Raw genomic sequence first — 19,801 nt, forward strand, 5'->3', positions numbered from 1 at the left:
ATTTTATTCTTTATTCTATTGCTGCAATTAGCTCTATATTTTGGAAATATAGGCCTACTTGTAAAGCCGGTTGCTTGATTTGTTCCTGAGGACCTGAACTAGCTTAAATACCTTTTGTCATTAATTCTATAACTCTTCTGAAGGACTGAAACCATCCATCCATTATCTATACTGCTTATCCTGTTCAGGGTCGCAAGGGGGCTGGAGCTGATCCCAGCTGTCACTGGGCGAGACGTGGGGTACACTGGGGCTGATCGCCAGTCAATCACAGGGCTGACTCATAGACAACCTTTCACGCTCACATTCACACCTTTGGGCAATTTAAGAGTCGACAATTTACCTAACGAGCATGTCTTTGGACTGTGGGAGGAAGCCACGCATGCTCAGGGAGAACATACAAACTTCACATAGAAAGGCCCACTATGGATTCGAACCAGGAACCTTCTAGCTGTAAGGCTACAGCGCTAACCACGGCACCACCGTGCAGCGCAGGAGTTAAACCATTCTCCTAAAACGAGGTTGTTTTGGGCGATGCGTTGTCTGAAATCATTCAGTTTGCCTAAGAAGCCTGCATCATGTCTCCCACTATGTAGAATCCCAGGTGTCTTTCGTATGCTGCTTCTGTTCTTTCTTATTGCAGTCTTCTGCTTGTAAGGCAGTATATATTGTATAGAAGTGATATTGTAAACAAAAAGGAGAGTGCTGGCGGAGCAGCTGCTAGGGGTAACATTGATTGTGGGAGCAGGGAGGCGTGTAGCGTTGAGCAGCGAGGGGAGGCTCCCCTGGAGGACGCCTCCTTTTTCAGTCCGGTCTTATGGCCAGCATTCCAAGCAGATATGTGTAGAGAGGCATTGACCAACTACTGGAAAACATCTAAGCTATCCAGGATCGATACCAAATTGATCCCAGAACTATGTATAATGTAGGCCAGTGGATGGTTTGTCTCTCTTCCTGCATCCTGTATGGTAAGAGAGGGCCGAACTGCAGGAGCTTAGGAGGCACATAGTTGGAGAAGCAGACCTCCAAATTGCCTGAGGTATGTTTTAAATATATGGCTCTGAAGGTGCACATGTTTGCAGACTCTGATACGTGAGCATGGGTTTTTGTGAGCTCCACCATGATGATGCACTTTCTGTTTTTAAATCGATGAAGTACACCAGCTGCCAAAAACAGCTTTTTTTTTGGTACGGTAGAGCAAAAAAAACCTCCGTTGCTCATTCACAGTGGAGCAACAGAGTGGACACAGTGTGACTTCCACCCCTCCCTTTCAGCATGGGAAGCCCCATGCAGCTCCTAATGAGCCGAATGCTTGGAGAGGGCATCTTTTTAACCCAGCGCAGGGACTCGTATAACAGCCTCACTCCTCTTCAACAGATGCCAAGTGCAGCTGTCAACAGCTCCTTACTCTATTGTTGCTTACTTCCACTTTCTCTCACCCTCCTATACGTCTCTGTTCAGACTTCCCCCTCCTTCCCTCTTGTCCTGAACGTCCATCTTGATAGCCGATCCGCCGCATGCCCGCTATGATCCGCGCTCAAATAATCTTAGAGGCGAGCTGGAGGTTAAAGCTTGCTAAAATACATTCACTCCTCCTCGCTACTTTCCCCCAGCTTAAAGGAGTAATATGGCCATATGAGATTACATAGATACAGTGTGTGATACATTATTGCTCGAGCATTAAGAATTCATGAAGTATAAACAAAAAACTCCCCAAAATGATTCAGCAAAGGCGCTTTTGCTTGCAGAATCGAACCGAAGCGCTCTTTTTTTAATCACCCTACCTTCACACTTCTCCTCTTTTAAATGCATTTATCATTGTCAGGGGGGAAAAAAACTTCAAACTTTCCTCCTCCTCTCTCCTTTTTGATTATCCTTTCCCTTTTCAGTAACTCCCCCAACCTCCTCCTTCTTCTCCTTTCTTTACTGCCAGTCTCTATCTCTTTTGTGTCTAATTGCATTTGAATTTTTTCCTGGTGTAATCTTGTGATAGCCCAGAGCTTCAGCATACCCCTCCTCCCCCCGCCTCAAATCCCCGCCAGTCCATTTGTGCCCGGCCTTGGGCAGGTTGGTTTCCTGGGCTGCCCTGGAGGAAATATCAGATGACCTGGCTCTCCGCAGCAAAACCCAGGTCATCAGGGAGGGCTCCTCTCACCGTATCCCCTCACTTGCCCCCCCCCCTCATCCACTTCCTGCTTTCAAGTGCGGGGCAAGGTCAAAGCTTTGAGGATGCCTTCCCCAGACTTCACCACGAGGCAGGCTGGAGGCGCTGTGCTCCCCTCTCCAACCACACTTTGTTCCATCTTTTCTTTCGCATCTTCCTGCTCTCTCATATTCATTTCATTAGCTCTGGCTTTTACTGCAATCAATACTGTTGCTAAAGTTAGATTTTCTAATACAGCGAGTCATTAAGAGCAGTTTCATTAGTGTCACGAGAGCACCAGTATAGCTGGAATAATACAGTAATGGACAAACATGCTGTAATTGTTGAATGCTTCTTTATTTTGGGTGATGGAAACTGGTTTTAAATGTATGAGCCCCCGAAGAATGACTCAGTATGTTTTTACATAATGTGTCGAGTAAATCATGGGTTTAAAAATCTAAGATGAAATCCTCAGACGATGATGTCAGTGTTATTTAAATGTAGGCGTAGCACAGAAGGGATTGTGCTTTTAGAGCCCTCGCAGCTCTCTATGTCTCATTTTCTGTCACGTCAAATGCTACGTGGATGCAGGAGGAGAGGCGAGGCATTATGGATGGTGTTTAGAGACAGGTGTCTGATGCGTCCTGAGATAATGCCAAAAGACTCCTATCTCTCCCTCTAATGGAACAGCGACAGTTGTTTCAAGTGATCAGGTCTGTCATCCAAATGCCGGAGCGTTGGTCCTTTCAGCGCCTCTCTTTTCTGCCATAAATCAAAGTTGCCAGTGAGGGAGAGAATCAGACGGAACGGCAAAACAATCTAGCCTCAGGTGATCCCGGGACAGTGAATCTGCTGTGGAATAACTCTATCAAACGCTGGCATCACGTTTGACTGACTTTAGTGCAACAAGAGAAAAGCATTTCTGATCAGGTCTACAAACAGTTTCTCCTGAGATTGTCACAATGATTTTGGGACAGTCAAAATACGGAAGTGTTTTTATTTTCCAGGAGTTTCCTCCTCCCGCTCCTGCACCCGCCTTCTGTGGCGCAAAGAATTGAAAAGGGATGAATATGTTAGTGTCATCTCCAATTTCAAATAGGTAGACATTTCAAAAGCTGATTCTCTCTGGAGAAAATGTTGTACCTCTGGAGTGAAAATATCATTTGAGAGGCGAGACAGTAAAAGCCAGTCATCTCAAAATGAAAATTTTCTTACGGCGGCTTTCCTTTTCACCTCGGCAGTTATGAGAAAGAGGGGGAAAGAAAGGGAGAGTGAGCGAGATTGCAGAAGGTGTGTGAAGGCTAAAAGAAGAGACGCACTGATGAGTAAGAGGAGTGACTCCTCCTGAAGAGCATGTTAATAACGTGCCGGGCCCGGACAGGTAACCGGTAATCACACCCTCTGATTGTGACACGGCAGACGAGAAACACTCTTCCCCCTCTCTCCATCTCCATCAGCCCTGAGACTGTGAGTCTGCTCCGTCATGTTCCGGGGCGGCCCCCTTTTGCTAACAGTGTGTCGCAGCTTTAACGGAGACAAAAGAAACAAATGAGATGGCTGGGTTACAACAAACAGCTCCGGGTTGTTCTCTCCCCTGTAAAATGAAAGGGCCCTTTTTTTTCCCAGCAACCACCGTGTCAATTAGAGGAGGTGTTGCTCATACTCATTCTCTGGTTCACTGCCAGCTTGAGGTGATTGTTATTTATTTAGATCCAGCTTGGAAGGGAGTTTAAGCCGTGCAGAAAGCAGCCCTCGCTGGTAGAGTGTATTTCGACGTTACCTGGAGATAAAACCCCGGCAAGGATCATGCCAACGGGGAGGCTGAGGCATAAAGGAAGGAAGTACAAACAGCCTCGCACGAGCCGGATCCTGACCTGCGAGGTAGGAGCTGTGTGTGTGTACAAAGAGCCTCCTCTGAATATTTCCCCAGCGACAGAGAGCAGGCCAGAGGCACTGAGGTCAGCAGATAGAGTCCAGAGCCCATTGACAGCTGCTGGTTTGACTTTGATGCACCATCAGTGTTCGGCTCTCCTCGCTCCCCCCCTCCCCTCTCTCCGCCCCTCTCGCGCTAACCACCGCAAGCGTGTTTGCTCAACCTGAACGCACGCTAGCCTCTCATTATGCCGCCCATGCAAACTTTGTCTCTTTTGCAGCTGTTTAATGGCCGCACGTCTGTTTTTGTTTGTTTCCTCACCATAAGATTATTGCACCTTTATGGTTGGTCGGGGGGTTGGAATAATCCCTGGCATCTGTTCGGAGAGGGAGGGGGCGCGCTCGGAGCCAGAGGTAGAGGCGTACTTGTATTTTTTATTTTTTTTAAGTACGAGACCATGCGGCCCCCTATTTCATCCTCTGATACCGAGGCTGTGGCTGGATTTTAAAGAGAGTGATGGAATGGGCTGTGTGCTAACAGGCGCAGAGGTCACTGAAGGAGCTTCCCCCTGCTGTTTATCCCTCCCAAAATGAACACAGAATATCAGGGATTAATCTAATCACTGCTATGTTCATCTAATTTACTTACAAATGTATGCAGGAAAGTAACTTTCCTCTGACCCTAGTAGTGAAGCATTATTTTTTCTCCCTCCCTGTGAACATTTCAAAGCTTTATTGTGTTTATTCTGTGAGATCACAGAAGTTATAAAGCAGAGGAGCAGCCCTGAGCTCCTCTTTGCAGCCTCACCCCCCTCCTTCCCTTCTTTCTTCTTCTTAATTCAAGTCTCCATCTTGCCACTGCCTCCGGTCATTATGGCAGGAGAACAGGAAGTTAATCAACGCAGCATTATCTCCCAGCCTGCACCTGGAGGCGAGGGTGCCAGTCATGCTACCACGCGCTCTTGTAGGACCCCTGCCAGGCTGGGAACCCCTCACAAACCGCCGTGCCCTGCAGCGTCCCTGTGGGCAGTGGCCAGTGTGCTGTGTCTCTGTGCCAGGTCACACTTCTGACACAGTCTTGATTAGCCAATAGCGTGCTTAATGTAGTGTTTTAAAGGGCCAGTTCGCCGATTTTCTATCATGCTATTATCGGGAGCTAATGCCATTATGGTAGGAAAAAAATGTGCCTTTGGAGGACGCTATCCGCTTCTCCAACGGGCCCTGGAAAAGCTCCGCTAGACAACGTAAAGCGCGTCATCTGGCGGAGGCCAGGGAGCTCGCTAAACTACACTTCCTCAATCTAGGACGCCGCCTCTGATGTCATGTCTCGTTCAAAATCGTCAGGTTTGAAATGTAGACTGCAGACCTGAAGATTTTTTAGACGATCCGCCGGTATGTTCTCGTCGTATTTCGGATTCTGTCCCGCTCTGAGCCGTTGCCTGCAGCGAAACAGTAGTATTTCACTCCAGCGTCTCTCGCTGAGCCGTTCCTTTCAGAGGGAGGGACGCAATGCACTCTGGGTGTTGTAGGAATGTAGAATGAGTGAGCTGTTTGTTCAACTTTCTCCACAGCTATGGCGCCAATTTCAAATATTATTTCTTTTATCGATTACAGAGAACACCAGCTTTGACTGACAGTGGCTCCTTTAAGTGTGTGTGCATGTAAAGAGAAAGGGAGGAAGGATGGAGTCTTAAAGAGACAGAAACTACAGCTGGGTGGGTTTTTGTGATTGCTTCGTGCTGCCACACGTGTCCCATATTTTTCCAATTGAGAAAGCTGCCGTGTTTGGAGACATTATTGCCCCTTGTGGACTGCAGAAGTAACAACAAAAATCCCCAGAGCAGAGCTATTTCAAACTCAAGCCTCACAGACCAGACAAGACGATATCTGAACAACATATTCTAACATAAAGGTTTGTTGACACTCCAACAAGAGAGACGCACGTCTTTAAGAACTGAAAAGAGGTTTTTGTTGAGGATGCCACCGGGTCTGTGTCTCGCTCTCTGTAACAGTCGGAGAAGCTGACAAACGTTCTTGCTGAGGAGTGAATTGCTGGCTGTCGCTGCTAATCATTAGGTTGTCTACCAGCATCCAAAGTGCTTTTATTTCTGCCCATTAGTTTGGTGAGAAAATGGCCGGTTATGGTCTAGCGTGTTCCCCTTTACACTCAGACAGATGCAGTAGGCAGGGCGAGGACGGGAAACATGAAAGTGCTCGGAGTGTCTCGATTTCTACCAGTGGCAGTTTTTTTAACTTCGCTGTCTATACGATCTCTTCGTACACAGCTTACTCCCCGGATCTGAAGACACAGTACACACACATGTCAATATTGTGAGACTGGCGTGTAATTATTATTCAAAGGTTAAAGAGTGGATTGATCCGTGGAGGGGGTGTCGAGGGCAGATCAAAGGGATTTGGGGGAGGATCGGACCCAAAATGTTAAAAGCCGCTCACTCTCAAACACAGAGATGTCAATCTTCCTGCGAGCACCTTGATGTCCTCAGAGGAGAACCTGATCAAAGCGCTCGTAACAAAGATGGTCTCGGAAGATGATCTGACCTCAGCTGCATTCCACTTCTGTCTTTCACTTTACTTTTCTTTTTTTTTACCAGTCTCCATTTACCTGCCTGAGCTCCGCGGCACGGCCCCTGTCTCCGTCTTTTCCTGTGTTTGTGCTGCTGGTTAGACTGTCTGAATATCAATGAAGCAGTCTCAGCGATGTATTACAAACACAAGAGAACAGTGATTAAAGATGACATATCTAAGCCTCACTCCCTTCCTCTCTGCTCTCTCTTCTCTTTCTCACAGGAGATCGCGGCTTACTTGATAACATTTGAAAAGCATGAAGAATGGCTAACGACATCCCCTAAAACAAGGTAAGAAAATTACAATCCTGCCCTCTTTAAAACAGAAGTTAACATTCATAGCCCTTAAATTATTACATTTAAGGAGCCAAATTTTGTAGTTTTACATATTTTCTTTCCTTATTCACAGCTTGCAGCCTCCTTCTAGTTCAGTGAAGAGTGTTAAATATTACAGGCCGCTGATGGCTACTCAGGAAAGTTTGCAGATAAATGATAGAATATTAATATTGACTAATAATTGCCTTTTAGCAAGCCAATTAGCATAACATGCACTGGTGCAGCATCTGTTTTGAATGGTATGTTAATTTGTTCCTATTTGTCTGCACATTCACTCCACTAATAACACTGTCGAGGCTGCGGGTGTTTGTCTGGGTCAGACGCTACACCCACATGTGCAACGAAATGCCAGGAGCTAATGTAATATCTGAACTAGAGGAAGGGTGCCAGCGTTGCAGTTGTTCATGCATTCACGTGTGGAGCCAATTTGCAAATGAAGGACACAGTTTCCTTTTGCTTTCTGACAAATGTAACACGTGGAATTTATTATCAGAAAACGAATGAGTAAGTGGCAGCACTGGCTGCGGTGTAAGTCATGAAACATGCAGGTCTGTAATGACATACCTCTACATTTGACAGTGGTATACAACTTACTTTGAACGCAGCTCAACATGTTAAAACCTTCCCATGTTTCCGTGAGCTGGACTTGGCTGTTCATGCAATTTGAGCAGTTCTGTAAATGGACCCTGTGCGCACTGACGTAGAACACATCCCTCACGCCGCTCTCCCCGTCCCACCTTTCTTCCAATGCCTCAGAGGGACATTGATAATAGCTCTGCATAAAGACGCCGCCAATTACAAAACATTCTCTGGTTTTATTATAGAGCCTGGGCCAAAAGAGCACTGAGTTTAAATGTTTTTTATATTGAGAATGCTGCTTCGCCTCAAGCCTCTCCTCTCCAATTTACCAAAACTGACACCAAAGTCAGTCGTAACCAGTGTTATTCCGTTAACGAAGATTCTGACAATAAATGTTTGTCTACCTTTTTTTTTTCCCATGACGACGACAAGACGTTGATGAACTAAAAATACATTTTTAATTATAAAAACTCAGATGACACGTATGTTTTGTTTTCATAAACGAGACGAGTGGTCGACCAGTTAAAGTGGTGATACACGTATCGACTTTTACATCAACATCAACGAGCAACATGATGAGACACGGGGCAACAAGCCTATGGGCAACAAGGGACTGTCCTGAGGTCTGTTGTTATAGCTATTCTAGCGAGGGCTGTTATCTCTCTGTACTCCTCCTTTCCAGTCACAACTATAGCAACTCCTAGTACGCCAGCAATTTAAGCTAGCTCAAACGATCTAATACAAATCTGCTCGCTGACAAATTTCATGGTATTAAAGCATCTCAAAGGTGTTTTTAGTTTCTATTCAATTATTTTTCACCTGACAGGTGTTCTCCACACATTCACTGACCAGAGTAATGTTGTATCAGTATAAGCTCCTTCTCCTCGGCTCACTGCGTTTGGACAGCCGCCATTGTTCAGAAACTTTTTCAGGCCAGAGAGATCACATGAGGCTTTCACTAAAATGGGATGATTTTTCATTGATTAAACTGGACTGAGATGTTTTGAGCTGTTGTCGACTTCGTATAAGACTCGCCTTTATTAATCTCTACAACATGCTGCTTGTAGGCTAAATCAGTGGTTCTCAAAGCGGGGTCCTAGGACATCTGGGGGTCTGCAAACCATAGCCGGGGGGGTCCACGAAGTAATTATAATACATTTAAAATAAATTATAAAATTGTGCTCTATCCTTAAAAACTGCATGTCTACAGGTGATGACCATTTGCGCCAATGAAACAAGCATATTGTGTCCCTTACTCCTGCCCATGTTACCTTTGGACCAATAGAAACTGACATGATTGTGAGACATCACGTCAATCTGTCATGAATCACTCACTCAGGTCGCAGCCCGTAGTCGACTGTACTTGAGTTCCAGGGCTGAAAAATCAATATATAACTAACATTGTTAATACAAACCGTTATAATGACCTTTAATTAAGTTTTACAGCACACACACACGAAGCAGTCCGCCTGCTAACCACAATGCTAACAGCAAAAGCGGCATTAGCTTCGCTGCTATAGACGTGCATCCTCCCAGTTTTTCTGTAACTCACACCCGGGACCTTACCCACAAAGGCTTTTTTCCTTAAAGGGGAGGCCTCGGCTTGTAACAGAAAGGTCTAACATATTGACAGACACAAACAAAATAAAGATATTGGACTGATTTTAAGTTTGTTTTTACCCAACCAATGAATATTTGATCGGCTATTGGAGGGCAACCCCAGAAACTGACATTGAGGAAGAAATATTAAAGGGAAAGATCTGTAGTGCTAGAGTGTTATTAAGGTCAGATTTCTGCTGTCTTCAAGGTCAACACGTCCTAAAAATGACACTTTAACAGACCTTTGATCCAGCGAAAAGGTCCTCTGGATGCTCATGTCCACCGTCCGTCACCGCTGTCTGTTATGCTGTGGTCTCAGCTGCCGGCGAGCTCAAGGATTTCAACTCTGTGTCATGTCACAGTGCAGGTGCTGATATCTCAGCAAACGTGTCACAAGGGAGCAGCCCCTGGTGTACACCTGCAGTCCAAGTGACAACACAACAACACATTCCTTGTTTTAGAGGAGACAACCCTGCAGGTCAAGCTGTGTGCGTTCGCTCTGCGTGTGTTTCCGGACAGGGAGAGAGGTTGTGAAGTGTTTGTGTTTTCCCAGATGTCAGTGAAAGGGTAGAGCTCGGTGATGGATGTTAGGGCCAGGAAAGGTTCGGGGGGGAGTGAAAGGGTGCGGCGTATATGTGTGATTGATGACAGCTGATTGATGGCTGGCCTCTGTATGAAAAGCTTTCTGCTCAAGGTCATGGGTGAGGGGTCAAACCTGGGACACCTGTGGTTAAGTGCTGCCTTATCATTTGTCATCACACATCTCGGGGCACTTGTGGACGAGTGTGTGCGCATCTGATTGTGGGCGTGTGCTGTCTGCATGTCTGCGTGTGGGTTGACCCCTGTGGGGAATAGGCTAAGTAGGCTAATTCTCCCCCTGCCAGCGCCTGCAGACAGGGTCAGCGGGGCATGATGGGAGGCAGAGATAAGCAGCAGGGTCACACACGTGGAGGCACCGTGCTGCATGGCTGCACCGTTTGCATGTAGCCACTCTGACACATGCAGGTCGTAAACATGGGAGTGGGCCACAGCCAGAGCGCAAGGAGCTGACGCTAGCTGTTTGACCAAGGTGACACGCGATGCAGGACATGCCCTGAATAGAGATGGCATCCTGTCAACACACAGGAGATGAGATGAAGTGGACCTATTACACACATCCACAGACTCTACTATGCTGCTGCTGGTGCACATCATCCAGGCCCGTACAGTAAAAGTAGAGCCAGTGTTATCTTTTGTTTGGGTCTGTTTCTGTTTGTTTATCATTTCAAAATCTGCAGCGTGCCGGGGGGAGAGTGCTGGTATGCTGAGTGATTGATGTGCCTAGCTCTAGTAATACACATTCCCTTTCAGATAGGAAGTGCAACAGTGCTTAAAATCAATACCAGTGTTCTCCCACTGACTGCTTGAACAGCACTACAGCTAATTCAGGCCGCACCTGTCAGAGCCGGGGAAATCTTTCCCTACTCGGGCCTTACACTTTAATTTACACCCACAGCCTTGCTGGCTTCCATTTCCATTAAAGGGAGAGCCTGGCATTATGGCTTTAATGAAGGCCGCGGCCAGGCTGTGATTTAAGGCGGCCGTTACCCCGCACCTTCACTCCACAGGAGGGAACGCACTTAAAGGGACAATTAGGATTTTCCTCTCCTGCATCCTCCCGGATAGCCATTCTTTCCCTTTGGCTTTTTAAGGATGTGTCCATGTTGCTTCAGCTGATGGGATGTGAAGGCGCCTGTGGGAGGAGAGTAAAAAGGGAAAGGCGCACAAACAATGCGGTTCAAAATCAAGGCGATAACATTTGATGTGACCTCATCATGGGCGCCGCAATGTGCTCCTGTTGAGAGAAGACATTCACTGTCCATCATAAATGACACAAATGTCTCCTCGAGGGGCTTTTTCCGAGGTGTTTGTATGCTGACAGATGGAGAAACTGTTGACTAGAGGGTGTCACAGATTGGTCAGCCCAAAGAGCTAATGGACACCTGTGTGTCGTATAGCGATAGCTCGTTATCCTGAACATCCCCTAAATGGCTCACGCTTTCATGAGCGGAGAAGTCTCTGCTGTTTGTTTTATAGGACTGGTTAACAGCAACACACAGCCAACCACAACAGAGAGAGAGCTTCTCCGCCTGGTACCCACACTGCTTTATATGTGTGTGTTTCCCTTTCTTGCATAAAAAGCAAACTTACAGTAGACTCGTTACAACTGTGGTCTGCAGTATCAGCTATTTGCTTCAACTTTTACCCAAATTTGTACACACACGTTTGCACATGTGCTTACATGACCACAGAACACGCACACACGCACACACACACACACAAACATACACATTGTATATTGAAACTATCAAACAATAAGCACCAGTCCTTGGAGGGCCCCGCTATGACACTGAACCTAGCCGCCCCCACGTCCCAGCGCAATAGCCCTCTCTCCTCCCACATCCACAGCTCCAGCAGCAGCAGCAGCTCTCCAAAATGAAACCGAGTCCCCTTAGACAGCTTCCAAAGACAATGCTTTTATTAAAACCTACAGCAGCGGCGCCACCCCAGAGGCGCGGGCACACCAACAACAGAGTCGAGCAGAACTGAGAGGCAGCCTGAAATCTACTAATGACTGTTTGTTTGCCATTGTGTATGGTGTTTGCTATTGTGTACGGAGCCTGTGATTTTGTGCAGATCTATGTGTGCGAGTGAGCTGGAATAGAGGGGATCGTGTGTGCGTACGTAAATGCACTCTTGTGTATGCACGTGGCATGTCCGCTCAGCTGAGGGAGTGTGACTGTGCATGTGAAAGACGCAGCGCGGGATGAACATATGCAGGCATTTATGAATGTATTGAGCCGGCGTGTGTGTGTGTAATTGCCAGTGAAAGTGTGTGTATGTGTTCTGAATTAAAAATAGAGTGCTTGTGCATGCTTCTGTAACTGTGTGACTATTTTATAAGAGAGGTGGTGTCTGGGTGAGTCTGCCACAGTGAATAAGACCTCCCTAGGCCTGTGTGTAAACCCCGTTTCTGTCACCTAGTCTGGCACATGGTGTGCTTCCTGTGTCTGTGTGTGTGTGTGTTTATAAGAGGGGGTGGGGGTTGACGTGTAGGATGTGCCTGAGAAGGGCGTCTGATAGTGTTTGGTGCTAATGCTTTGTGGCACCCGTTGGCTGGCAGAGTTTCAGAGGAGAGTGGGAAAGGACAGGAGCAGCAGGAGAGAGAGACATGGGGGCAGAGAGAGAGAGAGAGAGAGAGAGAGAGGGGAGAGCACAAAGAAAGAGAGAAACAAAGGCATGAAAGATAAAGAGGTGTTAGATAAGATCACATTGGAATGAGGACAGTAGGACATAAGGCCCTGAATCAAGCCAGAATGATGCAAAAAGCTAACGTGCTAGGTGAATGTAAAGAGGTTTGGTGAAGCTATGATCCCCTTCATCTTCTTCCTCTGCTCGTCCTTCTTCTCTTCGGTTGTTTTTACCCCAACTCATCACGAGTAAAAGTTTAGTTTGCTGTGTAGTGACACTTCTCCCCTGGCTGTTCCGTCGGGCCCTGGAGGACACTGTCCCACGCTGCCCCCCCCCTCCCCTCCCAGTCAACAGGCCTGACAAGGACAGCTATGCCCACCTGGGGCCTTGCAGCCCGGGTGAAATAAAGCCCACCGGGAAGAGCAGAAAGGACAGGAGCGAGGTGAACTCAGAGAGCATGAGGTAAGAGTGAATGAAAGAGAGAAAATGAAAAATGACCATCGAAGAAAGAGTGAATATGATGGAGCGAGGGCAGTTTAGAAAATGGAAACATGTCGATAAGAGAGGGGAACGGACGAGATGGAGATGGGAGGGATAGTGATGGATGGGGGCGAGGAGGAGAAGGAGTGAGGAGGGGGAGAGGATTTACGCAAACAGACGAAAGAGCAGGAGAAAGATGGAATAGAGAGGGATTGAGCTGACATAGAGGGAGGGGGAGAAAAAAGAGGGAAATAGAGTGGGTAAACAGCAGATAGAGATGGAGGGAGGTGAGCAATGGATTCAACTGACAGATAGAGAGAAGTCCTGTGGTTTTGGGGCATGGGAGGGAGAACGCAAACGGTCAATAGATTACAGCCAGCGCTGGGCCGAGCGCCTGGGCCTCAGACTCCTCGCCAACTTAATAGTGCCTCTTGTTTGTCTGTCCTCTAAAGTAATGCCCAAGCCGAGCCCAGGGAAGCAGCCTGAGCCTGAGGCTAGTGGAAATGGACAGGGGACTAGATATATGTTAGTTCTCATCCCAGCTGCTGTATATTACCCTGGCCAGCTTGCCCACCGGAGACTATTCAATAGAACATAGAACATCATCTAGCTTTATCGCCTTTATTCCCCCTACACTCACCACAACTGCTGCTGAAGGCCGAGAGGGGCAGGATCAGCTCGAGGAATTAATCCTTTTTTATTGTGTGTCCCTTTTTCTATGGTAATACACATTGAAGTGGAGGGTATGTTTTTTACCTGTGTGGGTGTAGAGCTTTTTAAAAGAGCACTGTAGTGGAAGATACTTGATTCTGTATTTCTAAGGTTTAAGGAATATTGTGCAGCACGGGTAGATGAAGCAGCAGCATGAAAAACAAGCTAGCCTCGCTCACTATGCCAGTATGGAAGAGGAGGAGGAGGAGGAGGAGGAGGGGAGGAAGGAGTGCAGCCAGTGGCTGGCCACAGGAGAGAGGGGATAAATAAATAGAGGAGGAAGTTGATGTCAAGCAGGTGTTCAAGGAGAAAGTGTCAGCCAAGCGGGCCGAGATGGGGAGAAGTGCTGCCTCTGCAGCCTGATAATAAAGACTTAATTCAATTAGCGCTTCTGCACCGGTGAGCAGCGTGCAGGCTGGCTGTCATGGAGCGGGCCACAGACACAGCAGAGCACACCCTCAGCCACATAGACGACCAGCCCTACACCCCGACCCAGCACTTCCCTGTGATCTGTATGCACACGCACACTCGCGCACACGTAATGTAGACTTAACGTATTATTCACACCTGAGTCACTGAGCAGTCCAGACACTAAACCCTGCCTACACACCTCTCCTACACACACATGGACACTCTCAACGCGGAGACACGCTGCCTCATTCCTCACCTTCATCCCTCCCAAACTAAACTCTCTTCGGCTCCTCTCCCTTCACCTCCTTGATTTTCTATTTTCAACCCCCCTCTGCTCTCCACCCCCTCTTGTACCGTCCTCTTCCACCTCATCACTCTGCTCTGCTGGTGCCGAGTGGCCGTATGTTGGCAGGTACTTTGAGGATTGTGACTGCGAGTCCCTATTTTCAGCCCGTCACGCCCCGGTGCCCAGTTGGGTGCTGTCCTGTAGGCATATGGTGTAGCGGATCCCGGATCCTGGGCCTTTAGAAAGCTCTGGGGGGCATTTCGCTCCAAAACAGACTTTCTTCCTACGCATTTCCCCCACGCCATACCCTGGAATCTGCTCCGCCACTCTGTGCTTTGGGTGTGGTCCGAGAACGTCTGTTCCGGACTGGACACTTCGCGATCCCATGGGTGGCACAGTAACACCAGGTAGCAACGCAAAGTTCTCTTAAAAGCTCCCCCACATGAAGCAAGGTGGAGGACGGGTGGGGGAGGCGGAACAGGAAGTGGCAGAGGAACAAGAGGAGGAGGAGGAGGAAGGGAAAGGACAGGGCGCAGGGCCTCAGTGATACCGTTTGCTGTTATGTAAAGAAAAGGAGAAAATAGGTCCTGGATGGCTGCCAGAGTGCTGGGTGAATCACCAGAAAAGAACAGGCACGACATGGGTGCACGCACACACACACACACACACACACACACTGGCACACATTCTGTCCCATTTCTTCGCCCCAGCTGAGCTTCACAGAACAGGAAGTACAGAGGATGATGGGCTGCCACGTGGCACCGCTCAATGTGTAAAAACGGCAAATGGCAACGATGACCCGTTGCAACTCATCGTCATTTAGAGTCCAAAAAAAGAATATCAGTCTGTTTCCATCCCTCCTTTTCTGTCTTTCCTGCCTGTTTGTCTTCTTTTCCTTTCTTACCTAACATCACAGAAGGCCGCTCCCTGAAGAAACCCTGGCTCACTGGGCATGAAACACTCTGGGTATTCCTTCTCCGTCTTCCTGTGGAGCATAGTTAGCCTGTTGATTGTGATGAGACGTCTTCATTACTGTACATTTGTATTAGACGCCCCCTCCCTCCCTCCCTCCCTGTGCCTACTTCCTCAGTCAGTTACTTTACCCCAGGCAAGACCCTTACGACTTTAACTGCTTCGTTAAAAATGGGAGAGGATGGAGTGGGTGGAATGTGGAGGATAGCCATGTATTAATTTTGCATCAGTGAATTAATCAATTCAAATATAAGTCAATTGATAAATTATTCAAGTCTTTTTTTTTTTGTCGCATTTGAGAGGTGTGCGCAGGAAAGGTGAGAACCATCTCAGATTGGATGATTAATATTAATCACTTTTTTTAAATTGAAGAAAAATAGCCATCAATTCTATATCAAGTTTTTTTTTAAAGTACAGGTGTGATTAAAAGAGAGACAATTCCCATGAGGGTGCAATTTCCAACGATTAAAAGTAAAGGGTTTTATTCCTCTACTCGTCCTTGTCTCCCAAAACTCTGCAACGTCTACCGCCATCCAATCTCAGATCCCAAAGGCTGTAGTCTGACGACGATACAGTCTACGGGGACAACGGTGAACATGTCGGCCGTGTAGCCAGCGGTTAGCGGGTCTTACCTTTGCGGAAATTTCAACATCATGATGCAGATTAGTAAAAAGTCAAAATGAAGCTTTGTCAGGTCTGTCCTCAAGAGGAGAAGAACACTACTTTTAAAAGGCTCGTTGATCTCGAACGGATTGTTAGCTGAACTTGCTGCAGATTTCTGTTTATAGAGATTAATAAGAAGGTAAATCCTCAAAGTCTGAGGCCGTCGTGCTCTGCTGAAAAACGGGTGGGCAGTAAGTCTCTGCCTCCAGCGAAGGACTTTAAGTATCTCGGGGTCTTGTTCTTGAGTGAGGGTAAAATGGATCGTGAGATTCACAGGCGGATTGCAATGCGGACGTTGTACAGGATCGTCGTGGTGAAGAGGGAGCTGAGCCTGAAGGCTGCCCTCACTTGTGGTGACGAGCTTTGGGTAGTGACCAAAAGAATGAGATCGCGGATACAAGCGGCCGAAATAAGTTTCCTCCGAAGGGTTCCTGGGCTCAGCCTTAGAGATAGGGTAAGGGCTCCGGTTTAGCTCAGCGAGTTAAATCGTATACAGAAGCTACAGTCCTCGATCCAGCGGCCCCGGGCTCAACTCCCGCCCTCGGCCCTTTGCTGTCATCCCCACTCTCTCTTCCCCCATTTCCGCCACTATCCACTGTCTTTTCTCTAAAACAAAGGCATAAAAAGGCAAAATAATAATCTTAAATTAAAAAAAAGAGATAGGTTAAGGAGCTCGGACATCCAGAGGGAGCTCGGATGCTCTAGAGGCGCTACTCCTTCGCATCGAAAGGGGCCACCTGAGGTGGTTCAGTCATCTGATTAGGACGCCTCCTTGGCGCCTTTGGAGGTTCTCTGGGCACGTCCAACTGGTATTAGGATGCGATTGGTCAATATTACTCGGACTACAAGCGTAGTTATATGTCTATTTCTATGTAGAATCTGTAAACAGAGATGAACCACCCTCCAATACTTGCAGCTGTTCTTATATCACAGCCCGACTGAAAGAACTCTGAGAAAGTAAATATATAAGCTGATGAATCTGTCTTATCAGCATCAAAACCAAAGATCATTAACAAGCAAGTGCAAAAATCCATGCCGTCCACCTCCGACCCACCAATGCCTTGCTGAGAAGACTCGTATTTGTTCACTATGTTTTCAATTTTTCATCCTTTCTCAGCGCAGTCCTTCATCTTTAGTTTTTTTCCTGTTTGCTAGAGGGAGGTGCTCGGGAGAGTTATGGCGACAGGTCAACCAAGATTTAAAGTAGTCCTGCGCCTGACCCAAAGCAAAGCACTGCTGGATACATTAACATGATAGCGATATGATTATGTCGGAATGGACATGAAGGGTTTCAATTATTTACAGGTGATGTGCCCGTTGAATTGCCAATGAAGTGGCTCGTAAATTACCCCCTCTGTCTAATCAAGCCTCCAGTGGAATAATGGAGTCAGAGCTGCCAAGGAGGAATATCTCCCTCTCTCTTTCTGTCTTTCTTTCTCTCTTCAGTGTTTTGGGTGGGTGGTTGGGGAGAGGGGGTTGGCTACTTTCACTGTGGGATGATGACACTCTCCAAATGACATTGGTTGAAAGGCAAGAAATGTGCCAGTGAGCGCAGGTTTAAAACCTCTCCACTTCATCACTGCTCAGTGCTTTACTGCGCTTTATGTCACCAGACAATGATACGGTGACAGCCAAGCATCAAAATGTGCAGCACCAGCACCTAATGTGCGCCTTGGTTTTGTGCCTGAAAGAGAGAGAGGGAATGAGACGGACATTTAGACACATTGAGAGAGCGGGGTGGGGGAGAAGAGAGACACAGAGAAGCAGACAGAGAAATAGAGGGCTGCTGTAAAGGTTGGCATGGCTCCGCTCCAATGCAGCCTTCCCAGCAGTAGCAACACTGTTCAGACAAAACACAGCCAGCCACCGGTCGCTGGCTGTTTTCTGGCATCCTCTTCTGAGGCCTGTGGTGTGGGATTCTGCTCAGTTGACTGATGGCCTCTTTGATTAAAAGAAATCAAATGCCAAAGAGTTTAATAGCCTGTTTTAATGTGTCTCCAGTGAGTGTGTGTGATTTCTTGCATATCCTGCTGATATGCAGACCTGGCACGATTGATGCAACCTCCCATTAGTAGCCCAACAGTTAGTACCAGCCACCTGCCTGCTTCCTGTCTTGAATGGAGACAACCTTATTAACCTCGGTGCTGTTTTAGGGGTTTCTTTGTACCCCGGCCTATTGTAGCAATCCAACCTGTTCTCACAACCAAGTCATCAAACACAGCAGCTTGTTCTGTGGCCCAGTACGTCAAAATAAGAAGCTGTAGGTACTCTTCTAGTCGTATTTCTAGACGTGTCCTCTTGCTCATTGATGGATGTGGTATGAAGTGTGCAGTATTGATAAGTCTAACAAATGCAGGACTGTAATCCACTTGACAAAGGTTAACATTCTGTGTAATACTGTGTAAAAGTGTTGACTTCTTTAAAGAAGAAACTATATGTTATGTAATGTATATTAGTTACACATCAGCCCTGTGTTTGACTGGCGATCAGTCCAGAGTGTAACCCGCCTCTTGCCCAATGGTAAAAGGATAAGTGGTAAAGAGGATGGATGGATATTAGTTACACATTGTACGTAACTTACTTACATCATAGTGCTTTAGCAACTGTACGTAACTTATACATGTTACGTTGCTAGCATACATAAGTCAGTGCTTATATAAACCAAACCAAGTACATTTGATGCCTAAACATAACCAAACTGTGACTGTTTGGCAATGTTTTAATTATTACACAGCTGTGTTAAATACTTGATTCTGATTGGTTAATTTCAGCATTCCGAGGTCTGATATTTAACGATAACAGGCCGTTGCTAGCAATGCAGCTCTAATCTCACAATCCGGGGGGCTAACTGTAATCATATCGATCTGCAGAAAGAAGTCCGGTAAACTTGACGTAGGTCTGTTTACGGACCCCTTCGCTTCTCATCGGGGTCCTGCGCACACTGTCGGGGTTCTATTCCACGATAACAACCTGCTCACTATACATTATCTGTTATTTACATGCCTAAAGGTCAATATATGTGAAAAGTGTGTCCATCGATGCGTCCAGCCATGATCTATACCGCTAATCCTTCTCAGGATGGCGTTAGGGCTGGAGACAATCCCAGCTGTCATTGGGCGAGAGGCAGAGTACTGGTGGTCGGCAGTCAATCACAGGGCTGAAGAGAAGTTTGTTGTCATGCTTTATTTTTAAAATCTATCCACTTTTTGCTTAGTTATTATCAATAACTTGACTGTTTTATTTGGAAGTCTAACCGGACTTTGCATATTGATTACAACTAACTTGGCCTGCTTGTGCAGAAATAAGTGCGACACAGATCGTTATATTTTGAAACTAAGCACTACAAACGAAGGTGCCCTGTTTTATTGAGTTGGGAGTGAGAACGTGTTGAGCAGTGGTTAACTGTTTTAGGTAATATTATATTAAACCTATTTTAAATAAACAAAGAGAGATTTGCCTTCCCCACCCACCGCCATCACAATCACCTGGGGCAGTTTACAGTAGAGTAAAGAGATAAAACGAGAAGAGGAAAAGGAAGATCGAGAGGCAAAGAGGAAGTGAGATACAAGTGAAGTGTTATGGTGACAGAGTACCACCTACCGTTCTGGTGTCTTCTGGCAGAGGGAATCGTTTTTAGGGGAAGACAGGGTGGTCTGTTCTCTGAGCCTGCAGCCTTTCCTCTCTCTCTCTCTCTCTGTGTCTGTCTCTCTCCCTGAAGAAGTGAATCCGGGGTGATTGCACCCACAATTAGGGCATGAGAGGATTAGTGGCGAGTGGGAAGGTGGTTGGGGGCTGTTTTTTGTTTGTGTGCTTACTATTCCCTGCAATGCATTGTGGCAGTGGATCTGTGATTTATTCCTTTTTTTTTTTCAATCCCCGTGTTTTCAAAAATAGAAACATCACAAACAGCATAACAAGCTAATGTGCAAGAGGAGA

The 19,801-nt window shown here is 46.8% G+C and overlaps 1 protein-coding gene across 3 annotated transcripts in view; it reads left to right on the forward strand.

Annotated features, from left to right (window-relative positions):
- camta1a (calmodulin binding transcription activator 1a) overlaps nucleotides 1-19,801 on the forward strand; it is a 335,172-nt gene that overhangs the window by 150,840 nt on the left and 164,531 nt on the right. For all 3 annotated transcript variants that reach the window (XM_069659849.1, XM_069659850.1, XM_069659851.1), the window contains exon 4: nucleotides 6,821-6,888. In XM_069659849.1, coding sequence (XP_069515950.1) covers nucleotides 6,821-6,888 — 68 coding nt within the window. The remainder of the gene's footprint in view (nucleotides 1-6,820; nucleotides 6,889-19,801) is intronic.

The sequence above is a fragment of the Semicossyphus pulcher genome, unplaced genomic scaffold (genome assembly GCF_022749685.1).
Source record: "Semicossyphus pulcher isolate SPU_LCO1_2020_fin unplaced genomic scaffold, fSemPul1.0.p SCAF_13, whole genome shotgun sequence".
Taxonomy (NCBI): domain Eukaryota; kingdom Metazoa; phylum Chordata; class Actinopteri; order Labriformes; family Labridae; genus Semicossyphus; species Semicossyphus pulcher.